The sequence below is a fragment of the Siniperca chuatsi genome, linkage group LG4 (genome assembly GCF_020085105.1).
Source record: "Siniperca chuatsi isolate FFG_IHB_CAS linkage group LG4, ASM2008510v1, whole genome shotgun sequence".
In the NCBI taxonomy this organism is placed as follows: Eukaryota; Metazoa; Chordata; class Actinopteri; order Centrarchiformes; family Sinipercidae; genus Siniperca; species Siniperca chuatsi.
The window spans coordinates 4,717,370-4,737,330 of record NC_058045.1 but is presented as its reverse complement, the minus strand read 5'-3'; the positions used below and the strand labels follow the sequence as shown (position 1 = coordinate 4,737,330).

At 40.0% G+C, this 19,961-nt stretch overlaps 1 protein-coding gene across 1 annotated transcript in view; it reads left to right on the top strand.

The window, feature by feature from the left end:
- cspg4 (chondroitin sulfate proteoglycan 4) overlaps nt 1-19,961 on the top strand; it is a 69,073-nt gene continuing 49,112 nt past the window's right edge. Inside the window, exon 1 of the mRNA XM_044193805.1 lies at nt 1-166. Coding sequence (XP_044049740.1) covers nt 91-166 — 76 coding nt within the window. The 5' untranslated portion in view covers nt 1-90. The remainder of the gene's footprint in view (nt 167-19,961) is intronic.

Here is a 19,961-nt window from a genome sequence, read left to right as displayed (position 1 = left end):
ACAGGTCCCAAAACTGGAAACTCATTCAGTCCCTTCTGAATGGAGTGTCTTTAACGTGAGAGTGGAGGACTTAACTTTTAGCACGAAAATATGAAAGCCCTGAATTCGGTCCTGGTCGGTGTCTTCCTGACCCTGCTGTTCTGCCTCCCCAGCCCTGGTCATGGAGGTAAGTGCTGCTACAAATCACTCTGTTACTGTCCTGTTCCCTCCTTCTGCTCCCCTCTGTCAGAGATGCACGGGAGATGTGTCTGCCTGTGCCTTCCCCAATGCATAAATCAAAGCATGACAAGCTGATAACTTAAACTAAACAAACTTTAACCTGCACCAATATTGTATTGAGCAAAAAGCAAAAAAGTTTATATGTAAACTCCACATCAGGTGGTATTTTCTTTTCTACATTTTTTCATTGTTCACTCTCACAGTCCTCATGCCATTCATTGCTCAGCAGTGAAACCTTCCTTTTCTTGGATGAAATTCAATACATAAGGGGAAAGATGTACCAAGGGTCTAACCATGGTCCAAGGTCTGAGACAACATCTGTCGGGTTCTCATCTAATGCGGGGGGGGGGGGTTTCTTTGTCTTTCAATCTGTGCCCGGCTGAGTGTGTGAGTGCATTTACCATGAGAATGTTTGCATTGAAAGTGTGTTGCCAAAAGGCAGGAGGTAGTGAAGCTGAGGCGCTCTGTGGTTAGGAGGTGAGCTGAGGTCCCTCTGCCGGCAGCAATGAATGGCTCTTTCAGGGGGATGTGCACAGTGGAAGGCAGAGCTGCTCCTTATCCACCCAGAGAGGAGAGATGAAAGTGTGTGAGAGAGAGGGGCTAGTAAGGGAGTGAGAGAGGCAGTGTGTGTGTTGGGGAGGGGGATGCTGGAAAGCAAAGGCCCATACAATGGCCCCATAGAGCATGAGTAAAGTCAGCTACAGATGTATCTTTCTCAGTGTGATATGATGCAGCAGTTCTTCCTCTTATTCCTTCTGAGTGTGAGTACAGTTAGTGTGGGATGTACAGTGTTTGGGTGAGGCAAATCTGGTATGTGAATGGGACAGTGTCTTCAAACAGCTTAACAGCTCACCTCAGCGCAAAATTGTACATATGGCGAGTTGGCAGGATCAGCCTTGGACTTAGAACAGCTGTTGAGCCCATTGTCTTCCGCTGGCTGTCAGAACTCTCCCTGCAAATTCCACTCCAATTAAGTCCCGGCAAACCTCTCCATGGGTGTCTCATTGGCAGCTAAAGTGAAAAAGTGGCTCTTGATCTGAACGGAGGAGTATCACTTTGTTTCAGTGGCACAGAATCAAAGCTCAGCTGGAGAGCTGGATTCAGTTCTTCTGCACTGTGATCTGTTCGCCACAAGCATGAAAAGAGTCATCTGCCCTTCTGTTTGCTTATTTATAGATAAACCCCACTGACTGGCGTGACGACGCCACCTCCGCTAAAGAATTAGCTGTACACTGAGCGGACCAGTGTGCGGTATCTTAATGCAGATATAACTACAGTAGTTAGCATTATAGTTCGCGCTGACTGGTTAAATGGTGCAGTAGATGTAATTTTCCACATATCTAAAACCAAATGTTCCTCTAATCAAAACAATGGCAGAAAAATCAGGAAAACTGTATAAAGGAACAATTTCTCCTCATCTAATTATCTACTGGCAGAATCCTCGCTGCCTCAGTGTGAACAGAACTCACCCACTGACCCTGGAGAACTAAATGCTAATATTGACCAGATGTACCAAGTCACTGATTAGATTTTGGCCCCCCTGCACTCCACAAAATGCCTGCCACAAGCTGTCGGGGGACTCTTCCACCAACTACCTAGAATGCTCGCAGAACGTTTCATTTCTTTCCTGCGTTTACATCTTCAAATGTCACAGGCCACGCGCCACATGACGTCCACATGTCTGGGCGTTCTTCAACTCATTGGCACCTTTCTTTGGAGAAGCACTGTGCAATCTTTGTGTTTAAGTGGTCTACCTGCACCCACTCTTATATTATTATTATACTATATTTCTCTACCTTCAGGAACATCTTGCGCAGTAGCAGAAGTGAATTGAGTTAAATCGTGAACACAGCACAGTGAGCCTTCCTAGAGTTTTCTTCAGCAACCTACCACTTTCCCATAGTCTTACGCCATTGTGTTTCTTCCGCCCACATAGCAGCCTCAGGAACAATTAAGATGCAGTGTGAGCTTAAGCAGGAGCTCACCAAATCAATTCTGTGATCTTTTCTTTGCGTAGAATAAATGAAGAAAATGTAAGAATGCTAAGATATGAGATTAAGTGTTTCACAGTCAATATATTTTAGCATTCATGCTCGAAGACCTGCCTGTTTAGCCTTCTGGTGATGTCCCTCAATTCAACAATACACTGATTGATGACACCATTTTTCACCTACCCAGGCTTACTAAATACCCGCCAATCCCTTTAGATCCCACAAATCAGTGAATTTCGTTTCGCCATAGAATCTAAAAGGCATTGACATTGAAAGCAGACGACCTGCAGGGTTCTGTATTCAGCATGTGACAGCACTTTTCTGCTCAAATCAAGGCATGCTCACTTTATCATGGCTCTATCTGAAATTGGACATGACATGTTCCTGTTCAGAGTCTTTAAAACCGCCTGCAGCTCTGTAGTGGCCAGTAAGGCTGCCCTGTAACCACCACTTTACCAAGGTTTGGAAAAATTGCCAGGGTAGTTATTTCCAAACCATAAATTGCTCTCCAGTGCTTACATGATGTTTGGTTGGCCTGGTAATAGAGTTTTGTTCCTGTTTTGCTGTCTGTTGATAGGCACACAAAGTCTGATGTTGTAATGTAAATCTATTTGGAAGTTATGTGCTCCTAAGAAAACCACGTCCACTGCCACTCCCCTCTGTTGGCCAAACAGTGTGAAAAGTTAAAAACTTCTTTCTTGCCACATTACCAACTTTTCTACAAAGTCTTGTGTTTGTTGTCTTTTGTTTTGATTTGTGTTGTTTTCTGAAAATCCATTTATAAAATATTGGCATTTTCTAAAATACAAATATGACCTGACAGATGAACAGACTGACAAACAGACGAAATGGGGAGAAAACAAAACTCCTGTCCAACTCGGTTGGCAGAACTAATGATGCTCCGGGTAAAATACTACCAAAATGATGTTAAAAAAGCTACTAGATAACACTGAAAGAGCATCGATTGAATTACTACATACCTAATTGCGCATGCTTGTCTTAAATTGCTAAAATAACATATAATAAGACAACATCTACCACAAACGTTGTCTAATGGTTTATGCACATTTGTGAGTGTTTTAGCGACATCTTGCTCTTGAGTGTGTTTGCATTTTCAATTGCAAAGCTTAACGAGGGGATTTGCATCCCAAGACTGCATGTGAGCCTGCTATCTCCCCTAGAGTATAATGTCTCTATGGTAACAAGACAAAATAAACATGAAATTTTCCTGGGTTATGTGAAGCATCTGTATACAATGCCTTCATGTGTTCCTTGAGAGTTGGCAGGGAGAATGGTGTGGCTACAAGTGTCTGCACAGAAGATTAATAAGTCCAATATTTGCATGGGGAAATTGATGAGATTAGTGTTCTGCAGTTTGTTCTGGTCCCACAGACAGACTTTGTGACCCTCCCCTCACCTCTTAGTTTAAACACAATGCAATGTTAGGACATTATAGAAATGGGGTATTTGGAGTAAATCCAAACAAGAAAATCAGAGTGTTTATAAATGCAGAGCAGAATTCCCAGCCCATTGGCTGCTTCCTCTCTATGGAAATCCCTCCACACGTGACTGAAGGACAGAACGTCCAAAAAATAAATGGTCACTTCAACTTCTTTTTGAGAAATGTCTCAGGCGTGAGTTTTACATGCTATTATTATTTTCAATCACTTCAGTGTACACTTTCAACACAACGTTTTACATAAAATATAAGATGTAATCTGTAACAAAATACAGTAATACACGTTCCATGATTGAAAAGGAGCAGGAAGAAGAAAAATCGTATATGAATATTAAGGATGGTTTTAGTAGACTTGCACAAAATATCCACAAAAGTAATTTGCAATTTACCTTTTTGTCTTAACATATTTTTTATTTTTTAAAAGAGAATAGACTCTGGAGGTTTCTCTGCTGTCAAACAAGTGCATTTCTTCTCAAACTTAAGTGCAGTATACAAGTAATTATTGTCCTTTTGGTGAAAATGAGACCCTAATAACATCTCTGAGCATGGGAGACAATCAATATTAATAAGGTTTTTAATATGATATAACCTCCCTCACTTCTGCCTTCCTGATGTTTTATCCAGCACTTTCAGAGAGAAAGTTTTAGTGAGTCATGGTTTATTAACTGTTTTTAGGGGGAATACTGGCCTGAAGCAAACATCATTACAGGAACCCAAAGTTAGCTGTATGGGCAACCTGCCTCACCCCGCTCCTTTCCTCTCTATAACTTCATCTTGTTACTACAGGTAGAATTTTATATCTGACCCACAGCAACAGGGTGGGCAGCATGTCTGCCCGGTGATTACAGTGTCGGCCCCATAATGGAAATGTTAGAGGCTTGACTCCTGTAACAGCTTTAACTCCTGTCAAGTTGTCCTTGAGCAAGACACTGGGCCGCTGCTTCTTATTCACAGTGAGCTGCTGCAGTCAGGTAAGCATGTCAGCTAAAAGCCAGAAATGTAAAATGAAAAAGAGTACCTTCGAAAAGCCAGGGTTGTTGACTGTTTTATCTTTTATTTCACTGAACTACAGCTAAATGCTAATTCCTGTTGATTACAATGTGGGTCTTATTTTCATAGTTTTGGCCATCAGTTGTATTCATAACATACTCACCAAAGTAACTGCTGAGATCTTGAAGCACAGTGACATCGCTACAAAGTCCAGTAGGGCAAGAAAAGGCAGCAGCCTAACAATCAGACAGTCAATCAGAGTAAATAAGCCAATATTTTTGCTAAACCACTTTATTTGGAGGTAAAACTGAAAGTGAACAAACCCAAAATGCCCATGATTACAATGAGTACGGTAGCTCAAAGTTGAACCAGTAAGTCAGATTGTAAACTGTGATGGATGTTTACAGCCGACAGTTTGGGTAATAATTTTACTCTTTGTCTTTGGTTTCACATCCAGATCAATTTGGCTAACCTTGGGGCAAGGCTAGATTACCAACTGGGCAACATGGTTTGGTTTGGAGCATTCCAGGTTCACTGTGTGGTTATTACTTTGTGGTAATTTAATAGTTTGATAATACTGCACGCACCTCTGAAACAAATATAACAACTATATTATTACGTATGGCCCCGCCTTCTAGAGGAGGTTACAATTTAAAATCTAGTTTAACACCATTATTATTTGTTTGCATTGTATTTATATATTGCATATACTATCATATTCTTAAATAATGTTGTGCTTAATTATATTCACCACAAACTAATTGCTAATACAAACAAATACATACACAGTGGAAAAGAGATTTGGAGAAATGGGGGATCAATAGGGGCCCACTAGCAAATGTTTGCCTCAAGGCCCCCAGTTTGTTGGCCCTGCCTACGGGTGTCTTTAAAGCCAGTCTGATCATCTGACTGCTCGTGTTTTTCCTCCATCTGACTATTTTTAGCAATGTCACCATGTTACAGATTTTAAGCAATTTACTTGGTGAGTACAACTTTATTATTTCTGACAGGAATGATTGCCATAACTTCAAAAATAAGACCAAAGTTAAAAGTAGTAAAAAAAAAAGTAATAAATCAGAATAATCCTTTAAAGCAGGAGAAACATTTGATGGAGCTATCAAATTGTCCTTCACAGGGCTACAGATGTGCCAGATGCACAATCCTTCCAAAATAAGAGAGAAATTCTGCCTTCCTTTTGAATGCATCACTGGCATTGTTGTCACACTTAAAGCAGAGGACTCAGCGACTTCAAAAGCACATATCATAGCTCAGTTTATTCTCATTGTGATGCAAGAACACTGGGGAAAAAGACATGTCCCTTGCCTTGAGGACTCTATACTCCCCTGGCAGATGATCTTTCCCACATTGCTCTCTTTGAGGTTGCTGGCTGTCAACGACAGGCTGCTTGGATTATGTTTTAGGACCATGATCTGCTTAGAGCAGGCAGACAGCCCACACACAGACCTTATTTAGCCCTGGGTGTGTACACAAAAGAGTTTCTGTACATAAACACAGGCCCAGATTCTGTCCCTAGGTGGAAGGTCAAAGACCATCTCATGGTCTGCTCTTGTGTTTTTTTAACCCTTTCCATGTCAATCAGATAAGTCGGTGGAAGGGAGTTTTGCAGCAAATTAGTGACGGATGGTCTACACCCAGATTTAAGGTCTATAAGTGCCAATTTGGGATTTAAAATTGTTGTGAAACTGTGTTTAATTACCTAGTCACTGTGCAATTTTAGGCAATTCTAAGGACAAAGTCTTACCTACAGCAGCAGCAGCGTGGGGTTAGAGCTGCATGGGTGAAGGAGGAAAATGGTCTACATTTACCCAGAGGACTGCACTGTCAAAACAAAAAAAAGTTAAATGCCTTGCCGAAGGGCACTTATTTAGCATTATGTTCACAATTGTTAATACTTGGCCAGCCAGGGTTGCATTTTTTTTGTGTGTGTTGGCGCACTAAAGATGATAATAAAGTTTAACAGCTGTATTTTTCATTCACAAGATTTTACAAAGTGTGGGTATGTTACAGAAATATCTTCACTTATCATACAACATCCTGCTCACTAAGATACTTGATTAACTATGTACTCACTTACCATTTACAATAATAATAACACTAAGAGTCTGTAACAGTAACAGTAACAATAATAACATTCATATGTTTAGCAGGTATAATCTTTACCATGTTCATCATCTTATCATTTGCTAATTAGCACTAAACACAAAGTGCAGCTAAGGTTGATGGGAATATCATTCATTTTGCAGGTATTTGTTCATAAACGTAGCCATAATGGATAAATAACATGTTTGTCCTTAAGTGATGGCGTGAAAGTCAGGAGATCAACAAAGTCTACAGGATGGGGACCATGAATGTTTGCACAAACCTTAATGACAATCCATCCACAATAGTTGTTGAGATATTTCAGTCAGGACCAAAGTGTTGGACAGACCGACATTGCCAGTCAAAGACAAATCCAACAGTGGACACAGCAAAAGTGCTTTGGACAAAGTCCTTTTAAATTTGTGTCCTCTGCCAAAAGCTTGGCAAACTCGGAAATCTAAAATAGTAGATTAGATTTGATTCATGATCATTTTGATCACATTGGGTCTTTGCAGCAGCAGGCAACAGGAAATGGATAATAAGATTGATGTCGATTACAGAACATAATAAAGAGTAAACACTGTAAAATATAAGAAAATAATAAAACAAACCAACAGGGCTGCAAAAAATCCAAAAGACAAATGTTACCTACCTAGATGCACTGCACTGATAATGTCATGCACATTAGGATACCTGTAGGAGCACAACGGGGCCAAGACCTGCAGTGGAACATTTTAAACCAGTGTCTGTTATGACCCTGACACAGACAGGCTTATAGTCTTCCCCCACTGCAGCAACTGAACTCTGCGAGTTTATTTTTGATAAGAGCTGTTGGGGAGTTTAGGGCCCAAAATGAAAACTCCAGAGAAAATTCTCATCATCACAGAATTGCCAAGTTTTCAATAAGCAGGAATTATGCATGACCAGATGTCTAGATACGAGTGGCCTCTATGGGGGTTTTCCCTTTTTTATAGAGAATAGTCTGTTTTATCATTTTTTGGTTGAATAAAGATGAATTAGCTCTATTCAGATTGCCATTGTTTCTCTTATCCATTGAAAATAAATTAAAAGGAAAAAGGAATAACAAAATGTCTTCTTAATGGTAAGTTCCATTCTCAAGATCTTTCCTTCTTGTTTATCGTGAATGTTATCAACTGGTAACATCATCAGATATTGTTATCTTTCATTATCACATGACATAAATTAATGTCTAAATCAGATTCAGGAACAATGCTTGCTCTGTTGAACACTGCATCGCATGTAACTCACATGTCCTGATCAGTGGAATCAGACTGATGTGGCCAATGGGACAACAAAAGGCTGCTAAGGCACTGGAAAAGCAGCGTGAATCATGGGAAATGTTTCCAGTGTTTGGCTGATTCATCTGAGACGTGTTAGGAAAAGCCTGAGGTTTCTGCTCCAACATCTGGAGTCCGCTTGGTCAGTTAGTAGCAAGCCAAAGCTGGAAGCTTTAATCAAATTGTCCCTCTGCTTTTCTTACCTAATATAGCCAAAACAACTGTGGTGAAAGAATGCGTGTGCTGCAATTAGCCAAGTTTTGAAGAATGCTCAGTGTTAGATCTGATGTAGTTCTTGAAACAGGGACTGGGAGACCAATTTGTTATCAAATGTGTTTTATGTTTGTTCAGGCATGATGGGAAATGTGGGCCGTCACACAGATAATTGAGGGTGAGGATCTTTTAACACCCATACGTTTAACAATCCTCGGAGAACTCTTTCTTCCAAAAAAGGGCTCTTTGGATGGAATGGGTTCTTAATGGAATCCTTACTCTGGTTCTGGGTGTAACCTTAGCCCTTCAGGAAGAACCCCTTATTTCTAAGAGTGTACATAGCACTGTCCCTTAAAGACTTAGGTCTGCTATTTTTACAAGTCCAGCAGGGACAGTAGCTCCTACATGAATATGACTCATTAGTTTAAATATAGAGAAATCCACTGCGAGCACGGGGACTCCCTCCAGCCCAGAGGGTGTATGACTCATAAGCACAAGGCAGCAGTGGTTAATCATGAGACATCAGACTCCAAACGAATAGTTTTTTGTGCTTCTAATTAGTTCTCGAATCCGAGAAGTTATTAACCTTTGCTCCAAGACTCTGGGATTGAGCTTTAGCCGCAAGGGGCTATGATATGTGACTCTCCTGAGAGAAATAAAATATTTCTACTTAGTGCATTTGGTTACAGACAAAGTTTTGACAGTCTAACAAAGAGATTCTGGCAAACACCTGACACCTGGTGTACAACTTCACCAACAATGCGACTTAATTGTCTTTATTTTCCATGAGGATGACTTTGAGCTACATAAAATAAAGATGAACACCCCCCTTTTTCATCCAAATAGCTAGTCTGCGGCTCTATCATTCCCACAACATGGCAGCGGGAGGCTGCAGTTAGCAGGGCCACTTTTCACAGCATGCTGACATGAAGGCAGATCAGTGCTAGCTCCCATCCTGTTGAAAATCTTCATCAGCACCACTGAGGGACCATGAAGTGTTCTGAGTAATTTGATGCCAGACAGCCTCATTACAGGCTGGTTTCAAACAGAATCAAGGGGGCTGGCGATAGCACCAGGTCTGGGATCAGGCAGATGACAGTCTGGAATAGCTTGCACCAGATAAATATAGCTAGACGGGAGAACCAACAAAAGAGCTTGTTGCTTCACATGAGGTTGACGAAAGAGAGAAGGGGGGGGGGAAAGGGGATCTAGGGTGTGGATTTTGTGTGCATGTTCATGATTGTGTGTGTGTGTTCTGTGCTGTGGTTCACACAGATCCCAGTGTTAGGAGGCCACAGCAAATGTCGTCATCCCGTTTAAAATAACCAGAGGAAATGATGTGTCCCATGAAGTTTGGTTTGACTGACTGTATGGTAGCCTGCAGTAGCATAGAGCAGTGAACAGCTGCGGAGTGGAGCTGAAGCACATGTCACTGGTTTGCCAAGCCTGACAACCAAGCTTCTTGTGCAATCATCTGTTAAAACTTTCGCACAGTTGTGACAAAACAGATGCAAACAAGTTCAACATAGTTTCGTAAAATACTGTGAAGTAAGCACAAACTCAGATTAGTGTTCAATTCTTCCTTCATTAATTAGATTCCGTTATCTGCTGTTTGTCGCATAGAAAATGTAGATCATGAATACTTTCACGCATGAACAGAGAGAGACAGGAATCTAAGCATTTTGTTGAGGTTAGATAAATATATTGATCGTGGTTATATTTAGGGTTTAACCTTAATTGGTGTTGGGGTTAAATGGCTGTATTCTACACATAATGGACAATTTCTTCAGTGTACAAATCAGTAATCATCGAAGAACTGAAGTAGGCTAAGTGGCTGCAGAAGAAGAAGCCAGAAATCGTGTTTCCGACACATATAGTGCTAGGACAAAATATGGAAATATCATTTTAATAGCCAATCTTATGTAAACTTACATGCTTAATTAAAAATTAAAAAATAAGCATACACATGTTTTCCTACTTTGTGATTTTTACTCTTGTTGGCTCTTAAAAGGTGGGCTTGCTGATGTTTTTGGCCTTTCTTGGCTTTAAATGGCCTGAACGAGACAAGATGTGCTGGAACATTGATCCACAGAAATTAAAATAAAAAGACTGTATCAAAGTTATCAGCGTGCTGCCTTCCATTCCGTCCTCAATATATAAAGTAAAACATCCGTTCACCACTCTCATCGTAACAAACCCAATTTATATTGCTTCATCATCAAACCTCTACCTCAAATTATATATTCTTCCTTGCTGAAAAAATATGTCTGTCTCACTTTCCGTGCGTTGCCTCTGAGCACATATTTGCATTTCCAGACATTATTCACATTTCATGAAATTTGGGGAGACCAAGCTCAAAAATGATTACATGCTTGATTAAACAAACAAAGAAAGTAAATATATTTCTTAAAACCACTCTTGTGTAAGAGAACAAAGATTGCGAGAGAATGAGAAAAAGAATTGGGATCTTTGAGCAACTGACAACAGCAGCTGAACGCACTGAAGTCAACAAATGATCGGCCAAAACCAGAAGAAATGCAGATGACAGGAGAGATGAGTGCGCACAGAGAACAACCAGTATTTTTGTGGCCAACTATGAAATTGGGTATACCATACTGTGCCAGACTGGGCCGTGGGAATAGGCCCCCGGGGAATGTAAAGATACGGAATAGGGAAGCTGACCACGTGTGACCGGAGCATCCCGTCACTTTACAGCCAAAAAAGCATTCCCAAGCTTCTCTTCAAGACAAATCTTTATTGTATAAGTGACCACAGAGGAGACACTCTAGATGTTTTAAACATTGTTGAGTTTAGTGTTTAGATTTGGTGACCATAATTGCAATGCTCTCAGAATCATTTTGTTTTATGGTCCTCTGAAGAGGAGAGTACAGTAGATTTAAACACCATGGAGACATTGCCAGGACAAGAAAGCTTCCATTTCTTATTTTAAAGCAAACCAATGATACACATGGCCTGTTCAGGTATTCCACTCTAACAGTAATGTGGTCCAATCCTTGTTTAATAACCTCCAGAGGCTATATAGCTAATTTGCAGTGTGAGAGAGCATTTTGCTACACATAGGGGCACCAATAACCATTGGATGGCAATTAGCTTAAGGCCAGCCTAAGGGGGGAAAATTGAACCTGTTTTTTTCTGGCTGCCTGATTTTTAATGCACATTTATTAGAAAAATGAGCACACTCCTGGTGTTTATTTTCCCTCTTTCCATTAAATGCATAAACTAATCTTGTAAATGTATGGAAAGGAAAAATTGTCCAGTGAAAACAAAATGTGTTATGTAACTAGATGGTTGTTTAGTCAAAGTTGACTGAGGGGAAAGTCTGGTGTGTCCTAAATACTTTAAAATGGTTTAGGTCCTTAACACTTTAACTCACTGGTTTCCATCTGTGAAAGTCCATATACTTATAATATTAAGACCATCTGCTCTTTCCACCTCAGCAGGTGAATCCAGCTGAAAGCTATGATCCTTTATTGAGTTGACTAATTAGCCTGAGTTCAGTCTCAAATGGGAGATGTAGGTGAAGAGGAGGAGACACTTTTAATCAGGTTTAAGTTATGAGTCAACTGAGACATCATGGATGGGGAAGCAAGGAGGGTGGGTCTAAAGTGTTACACACACACAGGTTTCTACTCTGAAAGAGAGGTCAGCAGTTTAAAATAGAAAGATCTGATTCTGGAAAATGTGGTCCAAACTTTAAAATAGGAATATCTTCCTGTGGTTAGATTTCATTCTCATCTAAAAAAAAAAAAAAATAACAGCCTCAGCAAACTTTCTCCAAACAAAATTAATGTTTTCCACTTTGCAACCAGACATTATCGAACCAGATAGCACATCAGTTTGTTGAGGGGGGGTGGGTTCATAGGACAGAAATAGAGTTTGATACAATCAATCATAGTAAGAGAAATATGAAAAGTTTCCCCCTCAAAAAATAATACTAAGATGTTTTCCTATCTCTGCAGAAGTAAGGATTTGCCTTCGGTAATTTGTCAAAATTGAAGGAAGTCTCAACACTAACTCGCTGAGCAGCTGTTGTTGCAGAAATCATAGTGTCATCCAACATGCAGCTACAGTACTTGTGAGCACAAATATTTTCCTGGCAACTGAAAGTGGAATAAACTGGGTTCACTGCCTTGCCAAACTGCGGATTTCATTTCCAGACGGAATTGAACATGGTTGTCAAAGGTAGAGAAGACTGTCATGTTATCTTTTTTTCCTGATGCATTTACATGACAAGTAAATAGCAGGGACTGCAATTATGTTGATAACTGAAACAAAGTAAATATCTCATGCCAGTAAAAATTAATCAGTGTGATGACAATGATTTAAAGTGCACACAATCAAGAAGAGGTCTGAATAATAGATCACTGATTAGGTTTAATCATGAACATCCTTATTAGAGGCTGAACAATCTAAACACAAACAGGACCACTTCAGGCTACCACTTCTGCTTGTAGCCTATAACAAATGACAGTATGTGCTCATTAAACACACGTTGGCATCTCTGTAACCTTCCCTTCTCCACTAATGGGAAATCTTTAGCCCCTCTTATAATTGACTGACTTTTTGAACATACTCTGCTGAGCAGCCAACTCTACCTCGCCAAAAATGTCTTTACAACGTTTTACTGGGAACGCTCGCCTTCAGATAGCACTGCAGAAGAGACTGTTTTCAACATGACACCTATAGTGCTGTGGTGAAGTCCAGTCCACATTCTTATAAAAACATGATTCGGTGGTCGCTGGAAATTTGAAATTGTGCATTATTGCCAGGGAATGTTCGACCATTAAGCTACCTGACATCTGTCTTCGTGTATGTAGTTCAGTATTCCTGAGCTCGTTGTTGGGCTGAGTGGATACAGTTTGGGAGCTGATGCGGGGAATTAGCTCTGCAGTACCTTCAAGTGGAAATGAAATGTAAAACAGCTGCATAGAAGTGTCAGTGAAGTTAGGATTTTGGTCTGGCTGAAGAGTTTTTGTTGCACACAACACTTAAGCTGCTGTTTCCGATACCCATATGACAAATAACAGAACTACTAAAGGATAGGTTCACATTTCAAGTCTATCTTACTGCAAAACAATACTTACGTACCCATAACTACATTGAAAGACTTATTGGTCGCTGTAATTTTTCTTTCTGTCCATACTGGAAGAAATTATGTGAGTCCATTGTAAGATATGTGGGACGAAATCATGTGGGACAGTTCTTGTTCTGTGCAAAAAGACATTCTGAAGTTCACTTGAAGCTAATATGAATAATTTCAAATGATTTATGTTTCTGCCCCGCTAGAGGCACCAAAAAAAGAAGTGAACGGTGAGGTCAGCCCGTCCAATACTTTGGTCCATCCATGAAATTCATTGGATTTCCATGAAACTTTGGATATTCAAGGTTGCAAAACAACAGTTCCTACTGATTTTTATGAATCTCTGACCTTCTGTTAAATGCCACCTTCAGGTCAAGATTTCCACTATACCACTGATATTTAGACTGAGAGTTTACAGCAATGCTAATTTGCTGATTAGCACTAAACACAAAGTAAAGCTGAGGCTGATGGGAATGTTTGGAATGCTTTTAAAGTATTGGACAAATTAATATTTTGACCTGATGATGGAGCCATATAGAAAGTGAAGGGATCACCAGAGTTGTTACAAAGTTTATCCTGGGGGGCATGAATGTATGAACACAATTTCATGACAATCCACTCAATAGTTGTCAGGCTATTTCACTCGAAACCACAAAAGTCAACTTCATGGTGATGCTAGACGAAGAGTAATGAGATTGCCAAAGTCGGTAGGATTTATTCTCTGGAGACCATGAGTGTCTGCACGTGTGTATGTTTTTCCACAGCATGTGGTTTCAGTCCTGCGTGGTGGGTTATGTGAAGTCTTACTATCAGATGTAGGATTCATTCACAGACGATAATGGTTTTACCTTGACCAGAACAGACCCGCTCTGGCCTCTTGTAAATGCATATCATAAACTATTGATGGTGGTCTCCATGCGAACTCACTCCTGAATCACATCACTGCAGAGTGTGGCCATTTGGAAACAAAGTTAGTGGCCCTAAAACTGTCTGTGTGGAGAAATGGGGGAGTTTGATAATATGTATTGTAACATGCTTTTGTACTGGATTTATGAATGATGCTTTAAGTGTGAGCAGGTGTCTTGAATTACAGATATAATATACATCCTTCCTGTCAGTCTTGAGCATCAGAAATATATTATTTAGGGAAAAAAGGGCCCCACAGCATTATTGAGTGAAATATAAATGAATCATTTTAAACCACTGAATCTCAGGCGTACCGGAGTCTCATATGGGCACATGGCATGATTTTAGTGAATCACTGTGAAGACATGAAACGCATTGTGTGAGGAGGATGCTGCGGTGGTGCAGAGCTGGACATTTTATTTCCAAATCCAACAGGAGCAGCCCTGCACTGCCCGGCTCCACCCTGCCTCGCCCTCCTGTGTCAGCTCTCCTCCTCACACGCCAAGAAAGGATCTTGTCAAAATATATTTGAAAAATATGAACGCAGTGACTTCATTTTATATATATTAATAACTATGGCATACACAGTGAAATCAGATAACAAAGACAGCTTTGAAAACTTATTATGGCTGGATTGCAGTTTTTCAATTCAAAGATACAGAGAGAGGCAGACTTCATAATAATGGCTACCTCCTCTTTTCTGTCTTGGTTTTTTCACTACACTTCAGTCTAAATTCTGTGGTTTTGTGGCCCCTTTCAATGATATTCCACTAAACTAACTGAAAATTATTTCTGTCCATTTCCCAGAAGTGTTTGCATAACTAACATTACATAAGTACGGCAGCACATCCTTGATGATTTTACCAGAGCATACCAGAGCCGGAAAGATCGCATACTGTGCTTTGGTGTTCAAATATGGTTTTCTGTCATTTCTGCTTTAATATACACAGTGGACAACAATAACAAATATGTGGATGAGATGTCTCAAAACGTGTTTCACCTCATTTGACTTTATGGGTGCATAGCATGAACCACAACATCCTGCGGAACAAGACACTCAACAACAAATGGACTCTTGTATCTCCACAGTGTTACTCATATCCAAACTGTTGGCTTGGAAGCCACACAGCTAAGTATGTTTATGAAAATGCATCATTCACGCATTCCATACTTTGCAATGCAGTGTTCTGGATGAGTATATTTCCATGGGCCTTATTCTTGGTGAATCGAGCGCATCTGTAGAACATCTGAATGCCAGCTGGATGGTATTGGATGCCTTTGGCAGGATTATCGAGAATCAGTGCATTTCGGAACAGCATTCATTAGTAGTCAGAAATATATGGGCTTCATTTGGCCTGTGGAATTCAATTCTCCATCCTCATTTAAATTCTAATAAACAACGGTGAATGTATTCATAACTAAAGGCCAGAACTCATTTACATCAGATTCACAGGGCCAGTGTTATGAATTTTGAAAAGCGACATATGCTGTGTTACATGCATGTTCCGAACCCATTATAATATCTAGAATCCTAACACTCACGTATGAAACAGAGCCAGTTAATGGCTTAACTTTGATAAGTTCTGATTTCACAAGTATGTTAAGAAGAAATGTGAGACCTTTGAGTGAAATGTATTACAGAGTGAGTGAGTCAAATGGAGGTCTGCACGTGCTTACCAGGAGCCTTTTCTTCACAGCAGGCATCTTTTGCTCAACTTGGAAGGATGGCTTACTGTATGTTCCTGACAGCTCTGAGCGTGGTATGTTGTAAAGTGCTTAGAGAACCAAAGGCTTGAAGTTACAAATATAATGTTGTTGTAAATGGCTAAAATGCTTCAAACGGGTTTTCTGTAGTCGCATGGCAACAGACGAGAGCATCAATGTCTATTAGCGGTCATCCAGAACTGCAGCTGAAAGAGAGGTGGTCAGTGTTCACGGTTTCTTCTCCATGGACTAACAGTACAACACGTTTCTCCGCTGAATTGTCAGTCAACATAAATCCACACTTGTAGTTTGTGTGTTTAACTACAGCTTCTCATAGAAAATGACTGTTGCGGTTTGCACTGCCACATCAGATAACTGAAGCAGTTAAAAATAAAACACTTTATTAAGGTCTTATGAAGCTGCTGTCACACAGAAAGTGATGCTATTGGAAACAAGACCAACGCCCTGACACTACGCCAAGGCCTTCTGGTGAAACAGCGGATCAGAAGCTCCAGAAGGAGTTCTTTTCCCCAAAATACATCTTTTGCTGCTCACCAGAAAATCCCCTCCTCCCACTGGGTACATTGCGTACTTTTTCTTTGAGTCTTTCTTTCCATTTGCCTTTCCTTGCTGCACTTAGTCAAGTGTCGGTTGGAGCATATTTTTGAGGACACAAAGACTCCTTTTACAGTAGCCATCTGAAAAATAACTTTTTGTGCCATTTGTTTGGTTTGATTTTTTTTTTGGGGAGGCGGTTTCCTCCACAGCCTGGGCTGGATGGCCCCTCCCTTTTGCAACAGAGTCGCCCTGCAGCTTATAAATGTTTAAAAAAGAGCCCTCTTCTCCTCGATCCAAAACCACCTCAAAGCTCAGTTAAAGGACGAACGCAGTAAAACGTAGAGAACGCATTCCATGCCATCAGCTACACAAAAAAGTGTTGGTTGTGCATGCGAGGTTGTGTGTTTGTGAACTAAATCCATGTGTACATGTGTGCAGTTCAGTTTTCCAAAGTTCTGTCAACTCAATGCAAGTCTCACAGTTTATGCTTGCTAACCACAGCTCGTATGTTTGCTTTTTATGTGGGAGAACCATGACTGTTGATACACTCTCCATATGGCAGGTGTAGACAGTGATGAGCACTTCAGAGATAGGCAATTTTCCAACACTTAGCAACACCCGGCTTCACGTTAATGTCATTAGTCACAATTACACTGGGAATCATCAAAATGTACTGAATTATAAAATATATTTTTAAATTCTTATATTCCATCTACAATACCGCAAATACAATTAATGCCATATATAAATGAACCATTCAGATTATTAGTGCAAGAATGATCTCATTTTTTTTCAAGATTATTTTGAATTGTATGATTGCTGTTGGCTGGGTTGTATTGTTTTTCTGTTGTATCACCCTGATTTTTCGTTGACGGTTTAGAGAGACTTTGTGCCTTGAGGATGTTGCTGAGACCTCTGATTTAAGATCTGAGGGCATAAATGAACATCTAATGAATGAAGGCATGTTTACTACAAATGTGTGTTTTCTGTATTAATGTCATGCAAGGATTATGCCCACTTTATAGACTGCAGGAATGTTCATGGCACATTGTGGTAGTACAATATGAAAGGGTTGTCATGTTAACTTAACTTATATTTATAGTTAAATTGTGTATATTGTTTATAGGTTTTTTTTCATAGTTCTCGGCTCCAGGCAAAGTAAGGAAGGACCCCAAAGAAAGTCTTGCCCAGGGCCCCCTCTTGTCTAGAGCCGTGTCTGTCTATAACCTTCATGCCACCAGAACATGCATATGCTTTCTCTTAATCAGGAGGTCCTGTATCTGCATCGAAGGCTGTGTGTTTTTGCCTGAGTGGATTGAATTGAGCGAGTCTGTGGCTTATTGGGAGGTTTCTAGGAGAGCAGGAAATGGGGATTCTTGTGTGTTCATGTGTGTGTGTGTGTGTGTGTGTGTGTGTGTGTGTATGTTTTCATGCGTGTTGCCATCTGAAGCATGAAGACAGATGGATGAGTCATACATTTTAAGCTCCTCACTTTTGTTGCTGCCAAAACATTCAGTTCCGTTGTTTTATTTTTATCCACATTTATGTCCTTTGTTGTTCTGTGAAAAACTTTTTAACAAACCTGTGGTTTAGAAAAAAATGTAATGTGGATTTCTCTCAATGATGACAATCAGACAAGTTCAGTTCATCTGTGCATACACTAGTGAGAGCCACAAAATGATCCATCTGTATCAACATATCAGGTAATGTTTAGACGACGTTACTGTGCAGCTGACATTAGAAGTTATAAAACAGTACACTAACTTCATGCAGCATTAAAAAACAGAAATTAAAGGACTTACTGAGAATTAGCTGTGCCGGATCTAGCGCCACACCCTTAGCATGACTCAAAGAAAAGAAACAAAATGTCATACAGCTTTTACAGAACTGCTGACCAAACTGCATTATACATGCCTATAATACCGGGTCTCCTTTGTCTGAGAAAGACAGACACATACACAGCCAGCTATTTGTAGCAATGGCTTGTTAACCGTTAATTACGCTGCCATCGCTGAGTACTTGCACATTACTCAATTAACTTGAATTTAAACTCTGCAGATGGGTTGCCAATATTCAGAACAGATTGGCTCTTTATTTTTAGTAGTTTCATCTAAAAGAGAGCACCAAGCAGCAGTGAATTACCTGTAGTAACCTCTCTGGGAGATGTTTTTGTCACAAATAACTATATTATGTGAAGCCAGGTTTTCTCAGACTGAGGCTGGTGTCTTGGCTATTCCAACCTTTTCCCACCTCCTGTCATCAACATATGTTGCTTGGGATGTTCTTTGCCTAAAACAGCAGTGTGTATAAGCTGTCTATCCAAAATTAGCGGTTTTGAATTTGTCAGAAAAATAACCATCTCATGATCCCTCAAAGTCCGTTCAAACTGAATCATCTGAACATTTGCAACATCGAACTAGCCAAGAGAGGCTCTTAGCCTTTTTGGTTAAGTCTAGGTTAGGTTTGGGGCGCAAGCACTCAGTGGCTTACAAACTGGTTCAAAAGGATTGAGTCACTGGAATCAAAGCAAGAAGACTGCACACACCAATAGAGATAGAAATGATATCAGCCACACATATGATGGGAAAAACTGCTAATGAGTCTTTATGAATGTCTGACCCTAATAAGAGTATAATCACATTGGGAGCTGTGAAATCATGTGTTCATCCATTAGCAAAAGGAACACACTCAGTCTCTCCGATTAGTCCAAGAAGCTCCCAAAAGGGCCATTAGCATGCACACTCGAGAATGTATTTAAATCCAGAGGAATTTTAATTACTCTCGGATAGCTTTCAACTGGGTTAGCTTGTGTTGTTTGGATGGTAAAATTAATGATTTTGTAAGCTGTTTACATTCCATCCACAAACAGGAGCAAACAAGTAGACAACAATATCACAGGTGATGTCAGTGACTTCTTTTAATCAAAAACCATTTAAACATATTTAACATGTTATATTAGCCAGTCATAGGGCTTTAAGTACTTGAATCCAGTCTCCATTTCACAAAGACTGATGTCTGTTTCAGATTTCAGTGCTCTCAGAGTCAGATTCAAGTCTGTTAAATGTCTGCTGATGATCAGCTGATTGACTGATTGGTTGATTGATTTGAACACATAAATGTATGTTTCTGTTTTTCAAGCCTGTGTTTGGCCGAGGCGTTTTTGAGAAATTAGTGAACTATTTTACTCATTGAAGCAAACATCTAATTTCTCCATTCATCAAAGGTTGGAAATATTGTGAGATTTATACAATGAAGTAAATGGTTGGGTTTTTTTTTTTTTTGTTTGTCTGATGTTTGAGACAGGCTGTGAGAGACCCAAGACTTTTTACAGGAAGGGGGCCAGCTTGACAGATCATCCAGATCTGTGAAATACACAAAAAGCTAATCCTCAGATTTATGATTATCATATCTGCTGGCATGGA